Source organism: Canis lupus, chromosome 2 (genome assembly GCF_011100685.1).
Source record: "Canis lupus familiaris isolate Mischka breed German Shepherd chromosome 2, alternate assembly UU_Cfam_GSD_1.0, whole genome shotgun sequence".
Taxonomy (NCBI): Eukaryota; Metazoa; Chordata; class Mammalia; order Carnivora; family Canidae; genus Canis; species Canis lupus.
In genome coordinates, this window is record NC_049223.1 from 77989700 (window position 1) to 78005742 (window position 16043).

At 55.9% G+C, this 16043-nt stretch overlaps 2 protein-coding genes across 11 annotated transcripts in view; one reads left to right on the forward strand and one right to left on the reverse strand.

Moving 5' to 3' along the window:
• The window catches only part of LOC119870456, a 186438-nt gene that overhangs the window by 164749 nt on the left and 5646 nt on the right, over positions 1-16043 (forward strand). For 2 of the 7 annotated variants that reach the window (XR_005356076.1, XR_005356077.1), the window contains exons 2-4: positions 3765-3892; positions 4906-6688; positions 10847-12365. The gene's annotated coding sequence lies outside the window, so the exon portion shown is untranslated. Of the gene's footprint in view, positions 1-35; positions 1660-1679; positions 3153-3764; positions 3893-4554; positions 4707-4905; positions 7719-10846; positions 12632-16043 lie in introns of those variants that run through there. The other 5 variants (XR_005356080.1, XR_005356081.1, XR_005356078.1 and 2 more) reach the window with 5 other exon arrangements.
• The window catches only part of VWA5B1 (von Willebrand factor A domain containing 5B1), a 50861-nt gene continuing 39636 nt past the window's right edge, over positions 4819-16043 (reverse strand). For 3 of the 4 annotated variants that reach the window (XM_038531758.1, XM_038531759.1, XM_038531757.1), the window contains 6 exons: positions 15839-15976; positions 13331-13462; positions 10998-11072; positions 10314-10383; positions 9915-10032; positions 4819-8423 (listed from right to left, as the gene is read on the reverse strand). In XM_038531758.1, the coding sequence (XP_038387686.1) occupies positions 7917-8423; positions 9915-10032; positions 10314-10383; positions 10998-11072; positions 13331-13462; positions 15839-15976 (1040 nt within the window). In that variant the 3' untranslated portion in view covers positions 4819-7916. Of the gene's footprint in view, positions 8424-9676; positions 9825-9914; positions 10033-10313; positions 10384-10997; positions 11073-13330; positions 13463-15838; positions 15977-16043 lie in introns of those variants that run through there. The other variant, XM_038531760.1, reaches the window with a different exon arrangement.

Below are 16043 nucleotides of genomic sequence, written 5' to 3' on the forward strand. Positions count from 1 at the left end.
GAGCAAACGGGGGGGGGGGGGGGCGTCTGGTGTCTTCAATCCCTTTCAAGTCTCACCTGCTCGCTTTCTGTTCTTTCCCGGAGTGGCAATCTTTCCTCTGATACAAACCCATCTTTCTCCTGCCCAGGGCGCAGAGCTCGTGGGATTTGGGGGGCATCTCAGATCTCCCTGCGGGGGAGCAGGGGGGAGCGCTGTCTTCAGACCGATTGTTGGGTGCCCACAGAATCCTAAGGCAGGTGCCATTGGAGCTGCACAAGGGTCGTCTCAGAGAGTGCACAGTCTGATGGAGGAGACAGAGCCCTATTTGGAAAACCCCTGGTCAGACAGAGGAGATAAGATCTGTGCCCCTGAAGAGCCTCCCGTCTGATGAGGGCTGCACAGTCCTGTCCTGGGAGACACCAGCAAGTACGGTTGGGAGCTCCCAGGCCGATGGAGAGAGACCCGCGTGCGTGTGTACACTAGTAAGTGTCCCGGAAGAAGCCGCTGCCAGGAGGAGGCCTGGGAAGGCTTCCTGAAGGAGGTGGGCTCTCCCCGAGTCTGGAGAAGGAGGGGGTGCTAATAGGGTGGCTAGGAGGAGAAGTGGGCAGGGCAGGGGAGGCCCAAGTAGTCAGCTCCTTTCCCGTTCCAGGGGAGCTAGCCCAGTGCCTGGACTCACGGGTGACTACGTGACCGGCACCGCCTTTCAGTGGGCTTCCTAGCCATCACGAATCACCCATTTTTAGCAGGGAAAAAAGGCTGTTGACAGGGGACAGGAATAGCTTCTGAAGCCTCCCTTCATCCCTGCCGCTGCGCTCCCCTCCCAAATGTCTCTGCAGGCCCAGGCCTGGAAGGCAGTGCATGCCCGCAGCGCCCTCTGCTGGGAGGCCCCAGAACAGCACCGCGGGCTCTGCGCCCCTGGGGGTTCCCGCTCTGTGGCCGCCCCAGACTCTAAGCCAGGAGGGAAGAATTGGCGGGACCTGGGCCAGCGTCTGGGAGGGCCCATATCTGCGACCTGCAAGGTCTTAGAGCTTGAGGGTAGTGTAGACGGTGGTCAGCTCCGCTTGGAGGGGCTGAGGGAGCCATCGTAGACAACTCCCCGCACCCATCCCGGATCTTACGGGAAGTTCAGGAGCCCTGAGGATCCGGGCTAGGAGAGGACCTTCTCCCAACAGGTGACCTGTGTCTCATTATATCAAAGAGGATGTGTCCCTTTCTTTCTCCAAACCCTGGATCTGGGGGTGGCTAGACTTCGAGTGGGTGGTCTGGATGCTTCCAGGAGGGATTCATGATTGGGAGATTCTGAGTGATGCTCAGATGAGAAGGAGGGTAGCTGCTGCTGGGTGACAGGATGAGACAGCTGGGCAGAGCTAGGCTAGGAGGCTAGGACTCAACATACTCTTTTCTCCCCATTTCAGACGTGGATAAAGATGAATTAAGCCTAAGGGAGCTCCGGTTTCCCAGGAGGCAGTAGTGCCTTGGAGGAAACTGGCAACCACACGACAAGAGGACCTAGGAGACCCAGAGACCTGAACCCCTGGTCTCCCTTCATTCTCTCCTTCCACAGAGTTCCTGGAGAGAAGCTACCGGTCCTAAGTCTTGCTTTCCTGAGTATGCTTTGCATAGCTCCGGAGGGGCTAGGAGACCCTTATTGCTGCCCCAGCAGGACACACACACACACAGGTACACACACAAACTGGCTTTTACACAGTGTACAACTGGAGAAAACAAAGAAGCAGTTTTCTTCTAAAGTTGGAGGGCAGGCCTGCTTATAGGTCAGTGAGGTGCTAAAGGGCCTTCAGGTCCCCCAGCAGCCTAGAGTCGTGGTGGCAGGTCAGAGAAAGGGCTCATTGTCTCAGCAATGGCCTGTGACCCAGCTGAAAGTCATCTGCGAGGACCATGCCCGAGAGCAATATTTCTGTTGGCCTTGTTGGTCTCAGCCTGTTGGCTCTCCAAATGGTTCCTATTAGGGGCTGTTAGCACATCACAGCAATGTTTTTGGCCTACTGGGAATTCCCGTCTAGTCACCTGTTCTCCCTGAAGGCTGCATAGGGACGACCGAAGTAAGCAAAATAAGGTAAGCCACTAAAAGATTTCCAAATGACTTAGGTTTGCTTTTGGGGGCAGTTTGTGTGGGTTCTGAGACAAAATGGCAGCTGGTGATGATTTCCAAATAAATATATTTTGTGACCACTGATTGCTTCGGAGGGAAACCTGAAGTATGGGAGGCAGCTGTGCAGAGCCATGGTGGCAGGCTGTACCCCCACAGCTGGTTCGGTCCCTGGTGCACGTGGGCTGGACACCTGCCAATACCTGTACTTCTTTGACTGGTGGCTTTCTCTAGCTGCAGAAGTGAGCCCAGCTGGGGCACCTGTGGCGGGCCAGAAGTGCCCAGGGGCGAATGCTGTTTCTTAGGAGTGACCCTCCACGAGTGACTGAGTGCAGCTGGAACACACACCTCATTCCTTCTCCATGAGCTTGGATATATGCATCTCCTCTGGTTTCCAGTGGGATGAAAGTCCGCACTCCTAGCAGTAACCTGCTTATAACATTCCCACTATGGTGTCCTCTGCGTTGCTATTTTACTTCCTCACTTACCTAAGGCTGTTTCCTGGAATCACCCAAATACACTCTTTGCACTGAATCCTTATCTCAAGCTCTGCTTCTGAGAGAGGGGGGGCTCTTCCACGACCAACTTGCTCCGATTTTCCTGAGAGTGTTCCAATTTTAAGAGTCAAGGTCCCACATCCTGAGACCGCCCCGCACCGCAGTCCCTGGCAAACAGGGACGATTGGTCACCCGAGGGGTGATCCCGAACCAAGACAGATGTGACCATACAGCAAGGCAAACAGATCACTGAAGCACTAGCTTGAGAGCCAAGTATTGGTTTTGAGAACAAAAGAGCAGACGCAAGTATAATTTTGTGGTATTATCAGGTTCATTCGTTCTTATGAGCTAAACGCCTCTAAGAGAGCAGTAGCCACCAATTACAAAGAAGCCATTCCTTTGAAAACAGACATGGTCATACAGCCCCAGGGCGTGGTTTGCTAGTTATTAGGGTTAGAAGATGACTGGCATCCAGGACTTCCACAGTGTTCTGCACGAGTGGCTGCTGGAAAAAGGCGACGGGTGTTCTAAGAACAAGAAGTGTCACAGGCACTGTGGGGACATCACAGGTGAGCAGGCAAGGGGATAGGCGGCACGTTGTAGGCACTTAAGGCTCCGAGGGGGACAAGCACCGGCCATGCCACTTGAGCCAAAGCCACCTGGGCAAATAGTGAAACTACACCACGAGTGTCGCCACATTCGACCACATTGAGGCGAGGCGCTTTGCCTTAGGAAGCGGCTGTAAGCTCAAGACAGCTGGCTCCGAGCCGAGGAGGTTTGCAGCATGAACAGAAGGAACCCCACTTTGTCAGGTGGTGCCATTCAGAGGTCAAGGCCAACAGGCCAGGGGGAGGGCCCTGGGTGAAGGCGCAGGTCAGGGAGCTCCATTATAGGGGGTTGGGAGCCTGGCTGGGAGCTGCTGCCAAGCTCCTGACCTTAGGATGCTTCTCTGCAGATCAGATTATCCAGCTGCAAAATGCCACACACGCCCCTGCCCTGGTTATTTTTGTTCTGGCGCTGTGGAGCATGCTCCAGCTGAGGAATGCGCCCATGGGGGGCGGGGGGGCTTGATTTCCCTAGTCCTTGCTAGATTGATGGAAAAAAAAATCTCTCAAATGCCAATGGCAGTGAACACGCAAGCCGTCGCTGGTGTAGCAATGCTCTTCTCTCTCCTTTCCCAGGGCACTAGGGTGCAGAATGCATTCGTGTCTGGGGACCACTCGGAGAGGCTGCAATCCGCAAGTAATGAAAAGCAGCATTTGCATCCCGCGACAGCAGGTGCTTGGGTCACCGGGTTCTAGTGGGGCAGGTGAGTGGGGAGGCCGGTCGCCAGGCCTGGCTGCACACAGATCAAGGGGAGACCTCTTTCCCCACTTCCTCTCACTAGGGGTCCCCGGCCAGAAGGTCCCCCTCCTAGAGAGCAGATGAACCCCGGCTACCACTCCCCCACCCCCCAAGCAGGTACCCCATTCATCCATCACAGCACCAGAGGACGGTGGATGTCCTCTGTCCACAGGCCGGGGAAGGATGGCTAGCCGGAAGCTGAAGCTTATTTTCAAATCCAGGGCAAGCCAGCCTATGTGTGGGGCCCAGTTTTTCCCGGATCTGGAGTTGATCTCAGCCGCGGGGGCCCGGAGGGAGGACTCTGCCCTGTGTGTGGCCAGGGGGCTGGGCCCTTGGGACACTTTGGGGCAGGGACTCCCCACCACAGGCCCTCCAGCCAGGCTCCCACGCTGCCTCCATTTCGGCCTCACCGTCCCTGTCCCCGTCCTCGTCCTCGTGCAGCTCTAGCACGCCCCCAGTGTCAGACAGCTCAGGGGCTGGCCTCTAGTGCAAACCACAGCCAGACAGCACAGGCTGAGGCCACACCTACACACGGCAGGACCCTGGGTCGGGGATGTGGCAGGTCAAGGCATACCCGCCCCTCTGCCCAGGAGTGGGGGGACGGTTCATGGAGCAGACATTCTTCAGGTGCTGCTCACCCAGCTCCAAAAGGACAGGAACACCAGCCTGGTCACCATGCTGCCCCCCTGTGCCCGGCATCCAGGAGGCTCTCCATAAAGAAGGCTTTTTGAGCATCAGCGCCTGAGAAGATCCCTAAGGGAAATCTAGACCAGTGTTTTCCCAACTGAAAGATGGGCGGGGGTGGGGGGGGGGGCGGGGAGGGGGGAAGGGGAGGCGGGGGGGCGGGGAGAAGCAACCTTCTGAATCACCTCATTGGAGGCTGACAATACATATTTACATATTCATGCCTCTGAGTCCGTCTTGACCTAAAGAAATCTGTTTTCCTTGTGTTTCCCAACATATTTGCCTGCCGGACAGTTTCTCATGAATTGCTAATTCACACAGCAACCGAGGAATCTTGTTGGAAACGCCGATTGGGTGTAACCTCATGCTACAGAAGATGAAACAGGGCCCAGAGAAAGCAAGCAACTTGCCAGAGGTCACACAGCACACTGGTGGAGTCCCGACCTGCACTGAAAGTCCCCGGCTCTGCCCAGTGCTCCTCCCACTGGGGGCCAGCCTTTGCTGACAGTGCCATTAGGCACCTGTACTCTCCTGATTCTTCAGCCAGGCAGGGCATAAATGTTTTTTTGCATGACCTAGAGAGCAAAGGCTAGTTTAGCAAAACAAAACAAACAAACAAACAAACAAACAAACAAACAAAAAACCCCCCAGATAATTCCAAGTGAATCCCAATTGCAGGAGCAATGCTTCCCTTCTTGAGACTTTCTGGAACCACTTCAGCTTCAAATGCGTGTGATAATTACCTAAGGTTCTTATCTTCTCCTTAGAGCTAGTCCCTTCTGCTCTGGGCTTGGCAATCCTGGAGGCCATTTCCGGAGACTACGCGTCGTCTCGATACCTCCGAAGGTCTTTCAAAAATGCGTCTTATCCAGATGTCCCCCAGGGCTCTTGGGCTATTTGATATCAATGAAGATTTTTGTTCCTCTGCCCCCCTTGGGTGCTAGGCAGGGGAGCTGGGGGTGCAGAGGTCAGCGATTTGCTTGGGCAGTCAGAACTGCCCTGATTTCCAGCAGCTGCGGCTGGAGCAGGATCCGGGGGGATTCCCTGGAGAAGGGGGTTTGTACACCCACCACCTCACTGGGTTCTCCGTTACTCCTTCCAGTTCCACGCTGGGTCACCTTGACCCTGCTCGTTGCCCACAGTGAGGGTGGAGGCCTAGAATCGGGTGACTTGAGAGGCTGGATGGCCCAGTCCGACCACATCATGTAAGAGGACAGAGGCCCAGAAAGCACAAGCAGTTGGTTCAAGGTCACATAGTGAGTGCGAGTCCATGGTCACTAAGAGGTTAACATCTCAGAGGCAGAGAATCTGGGAATATTTGAGCCTAGAAGCCTCCCAGCTCCAGTGCACCCAGCACCCAGCAAGGGGAAGCCGCTTGCCCAAACCAGTGCCCGGTGTTCCCACTCTCGGCCCAACAGCTACTTCCATTAATGGTGGGCCAAGGAGGGGATGTCACACCCGCCCCTCTCCCTACCCTGACGCTTGGGCTACTGGCTACACAGCTGCAGAAGTGTTACTTTTGCACGGGAAGGTGTGTCGGGAGATGCCAAGGCTGTCCTCACACCTGCTTGAGGCCTTGAGCAAGACAGCCTACAACCCTTATCCCTCCCAGTGATGCTGATTTTATGCCAACAGCCCAGACTGTCATCCTGCCCTGCCTGGGGTCGTGGTGGCCAGGGTGCTGGTGACTGCCCCACTGGGTTCCTCCCCAGAGGGTGATTCTAAAGCAGAACAGTCAGCCAAGCAGCAGACAGGACTTTATATGAAGTCTCCGGCCCCTTCCCGTCCCTTGGGGATGGATCACCGGGTTCCCGGAGCCTCAGAGCAGGACCCGTGTGGAGAGAGCCCCTCCTGGGAGATTTTGCGGGGTAGCAGGAGGGCAGGGCAGGGCTCCGCATCCAGGGTGCAGGCTGTGCGGGGGGCAGGGCATCACATGCTGTCGGGCCTGCCTCTTCTCTACGTGGAGGGCGTCCTGCTGGAGCCGCTCTCCCCCTCAGTCCCTGCTGGCTGAAGACCGGGCATTTCTTGAGTCTTCGTGAGGCTGGGACGCGTGCCAGAGCCCACAGCCCTTCCACAGGTCAGTTTGCACCGCGGGGACCTCCAGATCTCCCTGCAGGGGGGCGACATCTGTGGGGGCTTTGTGCCAGGGCCCTGGGGCCCAAGGGACCACTTGGTGAAGAGACGTTAAGGCCTTGGAGAGCGGGGGTGTGCGGGTTCAGACTGAGGTCCCAAGCCGCTGGATTTCCAGAGGAGTCTTCAGGGCAGAGACGGCTGGGTGCCAGCCCCCAGGGAAGCTGAGGCTGTGCCTGTCACCAGGGGGTGTTACAGGAGGGCCTGAGAGAGGGAAGCCCCCAGGGGCTCTCTGCTGTACAATTCAAGGGTCCTTCATCTCTGAATAAATTGCCCTCCCAGCTGAAGCGGCTGCCCCCAGATGTGCTGCAGCCGGGTGCTGGTTCTGTTGCAAAGAGGCCCCCCAGGACCCCAGAATGCAGCCGAGGCAGGGGCCGCTTGAGCCCCTCAGAGTAAGCAGCGTTCGCCTTGCACAATTCCTGAAAGTGGGCAAATTATTTCAGGTGTTGCCTGGTTTCTCCAGCGGCTTTGCGACCATGTCTCTTCTTTTTGGACTATTTTTGCCCAGACTGAAGCTTAGTTTTAACATCTCAGCTTGCAGGGTGTCTCCCCGACCCCCCCGGTCCTCCCCGCCTCCTCTTCTTAAACAGAGTCTGCGAACTAAAATATACTAAGGGCTTCCAAAGGCCCCCGAGTGACTCTGTAACATGTTGGGAAGGGTGGCTCTCCAGTTGGTTTGTAAGTGGGGTTTCGGGGGGCCGGACCATCAGGGTGGAGACGAGGCAGCAGGTGGAGGTGGTCTCCTGCGCCCAGACGCAAGCTCGCAGGTCTGGTTACTAGCAGTCTTGGGGTTTGCTCATCCACCCTTTTATTTGAGGGGGGCTTTACCCACGGGACCCTCCTCCAGAGAGAACTTGGGTCCAAACTGTATGTTCTCTCTCCCCGCCCCTCGGCCGCCTGGACGTCCTGCTGAGAGGAACCTTTGGAGCTTCTAGAGATCTAGTCCAACTCCTTCACCTCACGCACTAATTTTACAGGTGGGGAGACTGAGGGCCAGACGGGGGGGTAAGGGCTGGCCTAAAATTGCACAGCTAGGTGGTAGCAAAGTTGGGATTGAACTCAGGCCTCCTGACTGCCAGTCCAGGGCTCTTTCTAGCAACCAGTATATTGGCTACTGCTTCCAAAGCTCCCCCCGCCAGGCTGCAATGTCCCCTCCCTCTCCTCCCTCCCTGCCACTACACATAATTCGGGTTATAGCAGAGCATATTGAACTCCAGGTTCTCGTCCCAGTGCCGCAGGAGCACGAACAGCTGCCGGGCAGCCGCCTTGAGCGTACCCCGCGTGCGGCCCTCGGGCACCTCCTGCTGCTCCAGCCACGAGTTGGCTTTGGCGGCCACCAGCTCCCACTCAACAAAGTAGGAGGCCGAGCTGTGCTCCAGCCACGCCAGCGCCACCACCGTGGCCCACAGCTTCCCTGTGTGTTCTATGACAGCCCTGGGTTCCCAGCCCGGCTTGCCCTCTGCCAGAGGCTCCGGGGAGAAGCCGTCACAGGAGGGGTGCCGGGCCGAGAGGCTGGTGCACAGCTGGGGACTTGGGGTCTTAGACTCAGGCTGGCGGGCAGTGAGGGGCACTCGGTGGCAGGTGAAGGGCGAGGTCCACTTGAGCTTCTCCATGGGGATGTGGATGGCCTCGCAGAAGGCTTGGTTGAGCAGGAAGGCTCCGGAGGCCAGCTGCAGAGACACCTGTGTGTGGGGGAGCCCCTCAGTGGGCCTCAAACCTTTTAGCCTGTGGAGCCCCAGGCCATACAAAAGCCTGAATCCACACAGCCCACCCAGGCATGCCCTCCGCCCCAGCCTGCCCCTCCTGCCTGGGCGATCTGCAGGAGACCCAGGCCAACTGAGCATCTCTGCGTTTACCCCACGGGCACTGCAGACCGATCAAGCCCAACCCAACATCTTCACCCCAAACCTGCCTCTTGTCCTGTGCAGGTGGGCCCTGCTCAGCCACTGGGGCTGCCCACTCCCATCCAGCAGACCCTGGACGGCTCGCTCCCCTGCACCTCCCTCCACATCGATCAGTTTTCCAGTCCCAACAGGTGTACTTTCTACCCATCTCTGCTGCCCACCAGCTGCCGCCCGCTGTTGTCCCTGCCTCCACTTTTTTCCCCTGCCCCCCTCTCCCACTCCTTCTCTCTCCTGCATTTGGGGGGTCTTTGTAAGGCACAGACCATGGCACTCTTTGGAGGCCGTCAGTTCAGTGACTTCAAGTTTCTCATAGAATCAGTGATTTCCAGAGCACTGGCTGGTCCTGGACTCTCCCCCCTGAGCCCCCTGCCCCCCAAGCTCTCTCCTCTCTACACTGCCGGCCACGACTCCTCACCCTTCAGGTGTTGGTCTGACCGTCGCACTCTTCAGGCAGTCAGGCTTCATGCCTCCCTGACGTCAAGCCTGGAGTAGGTGTCCCCCGGCGGCCACATCTCCCCCACCAAACCTGACCTCTGCTCTCACAGAGCCCAAGGATCAGGATTGCCTGCTTCCTCGGCCATGGCCCCACTGGACACTTGGTGCCATGAGCTCAGGGACTGTTCATCCAGTTCAAGGTTGTCTCCCAGGGTCTAGCACTGTGCCTGGCTCAGCAAATATTTAATGCAGGCACAGTGCTCTGCTGCCCAAGATATCTGGAAATTCAAAGTGACACCATGCCTTGGGCACACAGGGACTGGGGCTGTGTCGTGCAGCTCACACCTCTCCCAGCACCCGCTGATCCCCAAGCCCTGCTGGGCCTCATATGTGGTGGAGCCAGGCCCGCTTGCTCTTCAGTTCAGAGACACCCACTCCAGACCTAGGCTTCTCACCCTGCCACAGCATGCTGGGGTGTCTGCGGAGCCACCTGCTAAACATGGTGCATGTCCCCGGGGTGTTAATTTTACTCACTTGTGAGCTATTTCAAGGCTTATTTTTATGTATTGGAAAATAAACACACATAGATGGTAGAGTAGAATGCAAAATTCCTGTGGATTTTTAAAGCAAAGATAGCAGATTGCAAAGAATATTCGTGATGCTGGCGCAGGCTTCTAGCAACACTCTTGGGCCTGGGCCCTTGCCCTGCTGGCTACGTGGGCAGGAAGGTCTAGATCTTCTTCCCTTTGTGAAGGGGGAGGGGTGGGCAGGAGGCTCACGGGAAGGTCCCTCGGAGAGTGTTGGGGGCTGAGGCCTGGGGTCTGGGGCACTCACCAGCGGGACGTAGTCGAAGCTCTGGCTCCCCGGGGTTGACTCCGGAGCCTTAGTCAGTGGCTTGCTCAGGAAGCCCTTGGCTGCTCGACTCAGCAGCCGAGACTTGTTCAGATTGAGCCTGTGTGGGTGGAACCGGGGAAGAGTGGCCACAGCTGCCCCCGTGGGCATCCCTGCTCATCCCATCCCCCACCCCCGGCACCCACTCGGCCGCCTCTGAAAGTCAGGGCCAGAAGGCCTGTGACAGATGGCCTCCTCCAACCTCCTCGTTTGACAGTTGGGGAAACTGAGGCCCGGGAAGGTGGGGAGGCTTGCATGTCCCGAGTCATTCAGTAAGTTACAGGGATCGCTCCGGGAAAGCAGGTGGTGGTATAGCCTGCCTCGGGTGGGGAGCCCACGTACCTGGATCCAAAGAGAGTCTCCGAGGCCTTCAAGGAAGAAAGGGTATTGGTGGCCAGACTGCGCAGGGGACCTGGAGAGCCAGAGAATGACAGTTGGGGCCTGACAATGACGCTGTCCCACTGTTCTCCGCCCAGCGGGGAAACAGAGACCCGAGAGGGGCAGGGGCCTGCCTACATCCCTAGGGTCGGAGCTAACCGTGAGGCTGCGGGGCTGCTTTGACCTGTGCCGCGGGGAAGGGTGAACTGTCTGCCCATGTGTAAGCAACAGGCCTCCAAGTTTCCTTGGCTGGCGGCCGCTGGGTCTTCTGGAAGGCTGCCCGTGGGGGTGATGACAGCTTCACATCAGCCCCCCTCGTCCCTGAGCGGGGACAATGAGTTTCCTTCCCTGGCACATCGCTTGCTGGAGGCTTGAAGCAGGGTGAGGTGGTGTAAGGGCCCTCAGCTGGGAGTCGGGAGGTCTGATTGTCACTAACTTGCTGTGTGACCTTGGGCAAGTCACTTCACCTTTCTGAGTCTCAGTTTCCACGTCTTTAGATTAAGGATACCTTATGAATCTCACAGAAGGATGTTCGGAGGAATAAATGAACCACTGAGGACTCTGTTGGGCTAAGACTCTCTCCTGGCCCAAGGATGGATCACCGCCACCATCTCAGTGAAGGACGGAGTCGGCCGCCTGCCCACTCACCTTCAGGAGCAGCGTACTTGTCGCGGCCCGGGGACGTGGTCTCGCCAAAGGGTGCCGTGGGGCTTTCCTCCACATCTACGACACACGAAGCCAGTGAGGCCCGAGCTCCCCGGCCCTCCCTTTCTTTCCTCTTGTTCCCCCAAAGAGAGGGAGGGTCCGAGTTCATGTGAGCTGGGGGGCGGGCTGCGAGAGCGAGGTCGGGGTCTGCACTCCTGCTTACGAGGGCCTTCATCTGCCAAAGATTGAACGCCATGGCTCCACCAGAAGAGTCAGGTAGGCCTGGGTTCGAATCCCGACTCCCCCATCCACCAGCGGCTGTGTGACCCCGGGAAAGTGACCCCCTTTATAAGTTTAGATTGGAAACCGGGGATACGAGTAGGTCTCTCACAGGGTCGTTGTAGGGTTAGGGGAGATCATGCACACAGAGTACTTAGTGCCTGGCCCGATGTCAGTGCTCCCCAAGGCCCTGAGCTGCAGAGCCAGCTGGGATGTGGGAGCAGGTCAGGGGCCAGAGGGTGCGGGGAGAGGCGGGCATCAGCTCACTAGGTCTGTGCCTCACTGAGGGGCTCGTGCCAGCTCTCCGGGAGCCACCGTAACACGGCACCGACGTGTCAGAGGGCTCTGAGCAAACTGACTGCACATGGTTTGTTCAACGTGCAGAATTGGGGTGATCATCCTCACGATTATCACTTCCAGGGCTAGGCCCTGATGGGCAATATACCACAAGGGAAGAGTGCAAAATATGGAAAAGGCTTCCTGCGCAAATGTTGATCGAAGCCTTCGTCTCCCCCGAGACTATCAGTGGCTCTGTGACGGCCCAGAAGCTCTGTTTGTCGCCGGGGGCTGGGGCACAGGGCCACCGCGAATTAGGGACTGAACGCAGAGCCACTGAGGCAGCCGGGAGGCCAGTAGTGAACCTCATGGGCTCTGGAGCCAGGCACGGCCCCGGGTTCAGGTCTTGGCTCTACCGCGTATCTGCTGTGTGACAGTGAGTTAAGTCACTTAACACCTCTCTGGGCCTCGCTTTCCTCATCCACTGTGTCAGATGGTTGTGAGGAGTCACGGATGATTGGAACAGCGCCCAGCACAGAGAAAACCCACAGGACGTGTTAGCTCTTATCATCCTTGGGGACCGAAAAGGCTTGGGATAGAATAAGAGTTTAGAAATCACACACACTTGGGTGTGAATCAGAGGTCAGTTGAAAAGAAAGGATTTGGGGCGCTTGGGTGACTCAGTCAGTTAAGGGTCTGACTGTTGGTTTTGGGTCTGGTCATGATCTCAGAGTCGTGGGATGAGGCTCTGGCTTAGTGGGGAGTCTGCTCAGGATTCTCATTCTCTCCTTCTGCCCCTCCCCACCCTGAAAATAAATAAATCAATCTTTAAAAACATTGGGATTTGTGATTTTGATGGAAGCCATGGGCCACCAAGAACTGAGCCATGCAGAAATGAAAAGGGAGACAGAAATTTCTTCCAGACTGGAAGCCCAGCTTGGCTCAGGGGTTCCAGCAGTAGCCTTCCCCGCCTCAGTCTGGGAGGCTCTGAGGGACCAAAGAAGTGGCTGTGCTTTTAAATTCTGGACTCACACGTTCTTCTACCCCTCACACACTTCTTTACCCCATCGATGTCTGTGAGAACTTTCGAGGCCCCCCCCAAGTAAAAAATTATGAGCTGGGTGTCTGGCCTAGTGGCCAGGTGGGACTTCTCATGTCTTTCCCAAGCGCAGAAGAAGGCAAGAGGCCCTCACGGAACATGAGAGGGCAGGAAGGGAGGGGTTAGGACTGGTGCAGCAGTTAGGCTGTCTTTGGTGGGACCAAAAGGCACGCACACATTCAGGACACAGAGGGTTAAAGCTATCCCGAGAATGAGTGTCAGGCCACAAAAGGGTCCAGTCCTGGAAGCCTCAGGACCCAAGCTATAAGCACAATGAAATCAGGCAAAGGCAGAAAGGAAGCTTTGGGAATCCTGAGAGAAGCAGATGGTGGGACCCAAGCAGATGGAACTGCCTCTTTGCTCCTCGATTTTCCCCTTGTTTATTAGGTTTCCTGGCATTCGGTGCTGGGGAGGACTCAAGAGATCCGAGTCAGGGAACAGCCCCTGGGGTTGGCAGACTTTGAATGCGGAGAGGCGGAGGGAGGGTGTGGGGGCGCGGGCTCCCTCCTGGCAGCGCTAACGGTGGCATTTTGGGGTCACGCTGAGCCTCAGAGAGCCCGGGAGGCCTGGCCTCGTCCTGGCCCTGCAAGGGCCCGGAGTGCAGACTCAGAGCCTGGCTTCCAGGGGGCCTTGGACACCAACCGGGGCCCAAGCTTCAGAACACGCCCGAGGCAGCTCTTACAGAGGTTCTGGAATCTGCCATCTCCTGCTGCCGAGTCTTCCCCAAGCAGGGTCTGAGACGGTCCGAAGCCAGCAGCGGGGCCCCTCCACTGGCGGGTCAGGACCTGAGAGTTGACCATCCGCCACGCAGCACCTTCAGGAGGACAAGGAGGAGGGGTCAGATGGGTACAGTCATGTCAGTCCTTTGTCCCTCCGCCAGGGCTGGCAGGAAGGAGTCTGCCTGCAGTCGGTCACTTGTCCAGAGGCAGAACAACTTCCTACGAGGTGCGACCATGAGCTTTGGAGCCCCAAAGACCTGGGGCTCATCCCCATCTCTTAGGAGCTGGATGGGGTGCTAGCCACTCTGTGCCTCAGTTCCCTCATCCGGAAAATGAAGATAAGTACATGCTATTGCTGTACCTGAGATAATGCTCAGGAAGCAGCAGTGTTTTCTAGTTAGTTAAAAGGCTGGTTTTCTCTGGAACATCCCATTTTCCTTCTCTTCTAGTTTGTGGTCTCAGAGACTGAGGTCCCCTCCCACAGGGCAGGTCCCTGAAGTCCTAGGGCCTCACCAACGGGGGAGGGGATGAATAAAGAGAGATGAAGCTCTGGCACCCTCAAGTGTGTTTTGGGGAACCCCACTCTTGGAGAACACTGGAATGTAAACTATTCCTTAAAAAAAAAAAAAAAAAAAAACAAAACAAACGAAGAGTTCTAAGGAGAGGTAAGTTTGGAAGAAGCTGCAAACTCCAGTCGGTTCTCTGAGCCTCCTGATGTATACTAACATACTAAAGGCTCTGACAAGTTCTGCAATCAAGAAAAGTGTTGCGCTTCATTTAACCCAGTGGTTCCTAAACGTATCTCCTAAGCTGGGACGTCCTAGTTTTGTGCTGAATGGCTGTGCGCAGGACATGGAACTAGGGTTCGGGTTTCCTGGAACACACTTTAGGAAGTACTGATCTGGGTCTTACGGAGCTGTGGGACTTAGGTTAAGACATAGGCCTGACCCTTCCAGGCTGTGGGCTATAGACACAAGGAGGGCGGTGGGAGATGGGCGGGGAGAAAGAGACATCCTGAATGTCATTCGGGATGACAAAGCCCAGTGAATGAGAATGCCCAGTGGAGCAACAGTCTGGGCTGCTGGCCAGAGCCTGAAATGAAAGCAACCCGCAGAGGGAACGGGTCGTTGATTATTTTGGTTCCACAGATAAAAACAGCAGGGGGAGGAGGGAGACAGGAGGACGGAGGAGAGGCACATTTTGTTTTCAACCATTCTTTTAGGAGGTCTGCTAAAAAAACAAAAAGGAAAGAAAAAAAAAGGAGCTGCAGAGGATATGGCAATATGTAATTCAGGAAAGAAAAAGTACTTCTAGTTTCTGCACCTAGGAAAAGTATCGCCCCAAAAAACTTGAAATGTTCTCCAAAGGGAGAGTCTTTCCTTGCCTACAAGCCCGGCAGCGTTTGGAAAGACAAGCGGCCTGCAGTGTTGGTGAAAGCAGACCCTGGGAACCACCTCTGGGGCAGGGCCCTTTTGGCAAAATATTTGCCAATTGTAAATGAGCGGGCCTTTTGGTAGGCAATCTTACTTCTGAGAGTTAATTAACCCCTAGGACATAAGCAGACAGGGGCATAACCATGTTCTTTGCACCATAATTTACAATAATCAAAAGGGAGAATAAATTCAAGGTCTAGTGACAGGGAGGCTGGTGGAATTGGTTTGGATAAACCTTGAGAGGCAGTGGGAAGAATGGGGGGGGGGACACAGACTCCGGAGGGGGCCACGGGATTCAAGGCCTGGCTCTGCCCCTCACTGCTGGGTGACCTCGGGCAAGTAACTTACCTCCCCTCCGCCTCTATCTTCCCATCTGTAAAATGGGGGTAATGATAGCATCCACTTTGCAGAGCCGTTTTGGGGATTAAGTCATTTGATAGAGATAAAGTGCTTTGGAACACTGTCTCATTGATGGTGAAATCAGAAAACACCGCAGCTATTAAGGTGTTGGTAGACCTTGACCTTCATGGAAAGATCTTTTCCACACCCCTGGGTTGTAAAACATAGCACATATTGGTATAATCCAATCCATGAAAAATGATCTTTTGATTTCTCGACATGTAGATATTCATAGAGAGAAGTCTGGAAGGATGGTCACACCAAGGAGGTGATTCGTGCTCATTTCTGGATGCCTGCCAATTCCAGGCACTTTTATTTATTTTATGTCTTTCTGTATTTTGGAATTTCCTACAGAGGACACACACGTTGTCCCAATTGAAAAAATACAATAAAGTCACATTCATTTGGTCGGGAAAAGGGGGGTGGGGTCCCTTTTCATTGCCTTCTGCAGAGCTGCGGGATGGGGATTCACGTACCCACCACCCTATGGGGACAGAATCATCAGCCAGAGGCCTTTTTGCTTCTAAGCCATTCCTTGTACCCTTCTCTGCGGGTCTGTGCTCCTTTGTGTCCCAGTTCCCCTCTGCCAGCCAAGGTAGGGGGAGCCATTTGGCCCTCAAAAGTGCCTATCTGCCTTACCAGAGTTGGGGTACCCCACCATGGTGGGCAGGTAGCGGCTTTTGCTCATGTCCACAGGCACAAAGGCTGTATACTTGCTGATGACGTTGCAGGCTTTGCTGGTGTGCACAGCGTTTACCTGGTAGCGGCGGCTGGACCCTGCGGAGGGAGAAGCTGAGGGTCAGTGTAGGGCCTCGCTGACACAGAAGTTGGGCAAGCGGAAAGA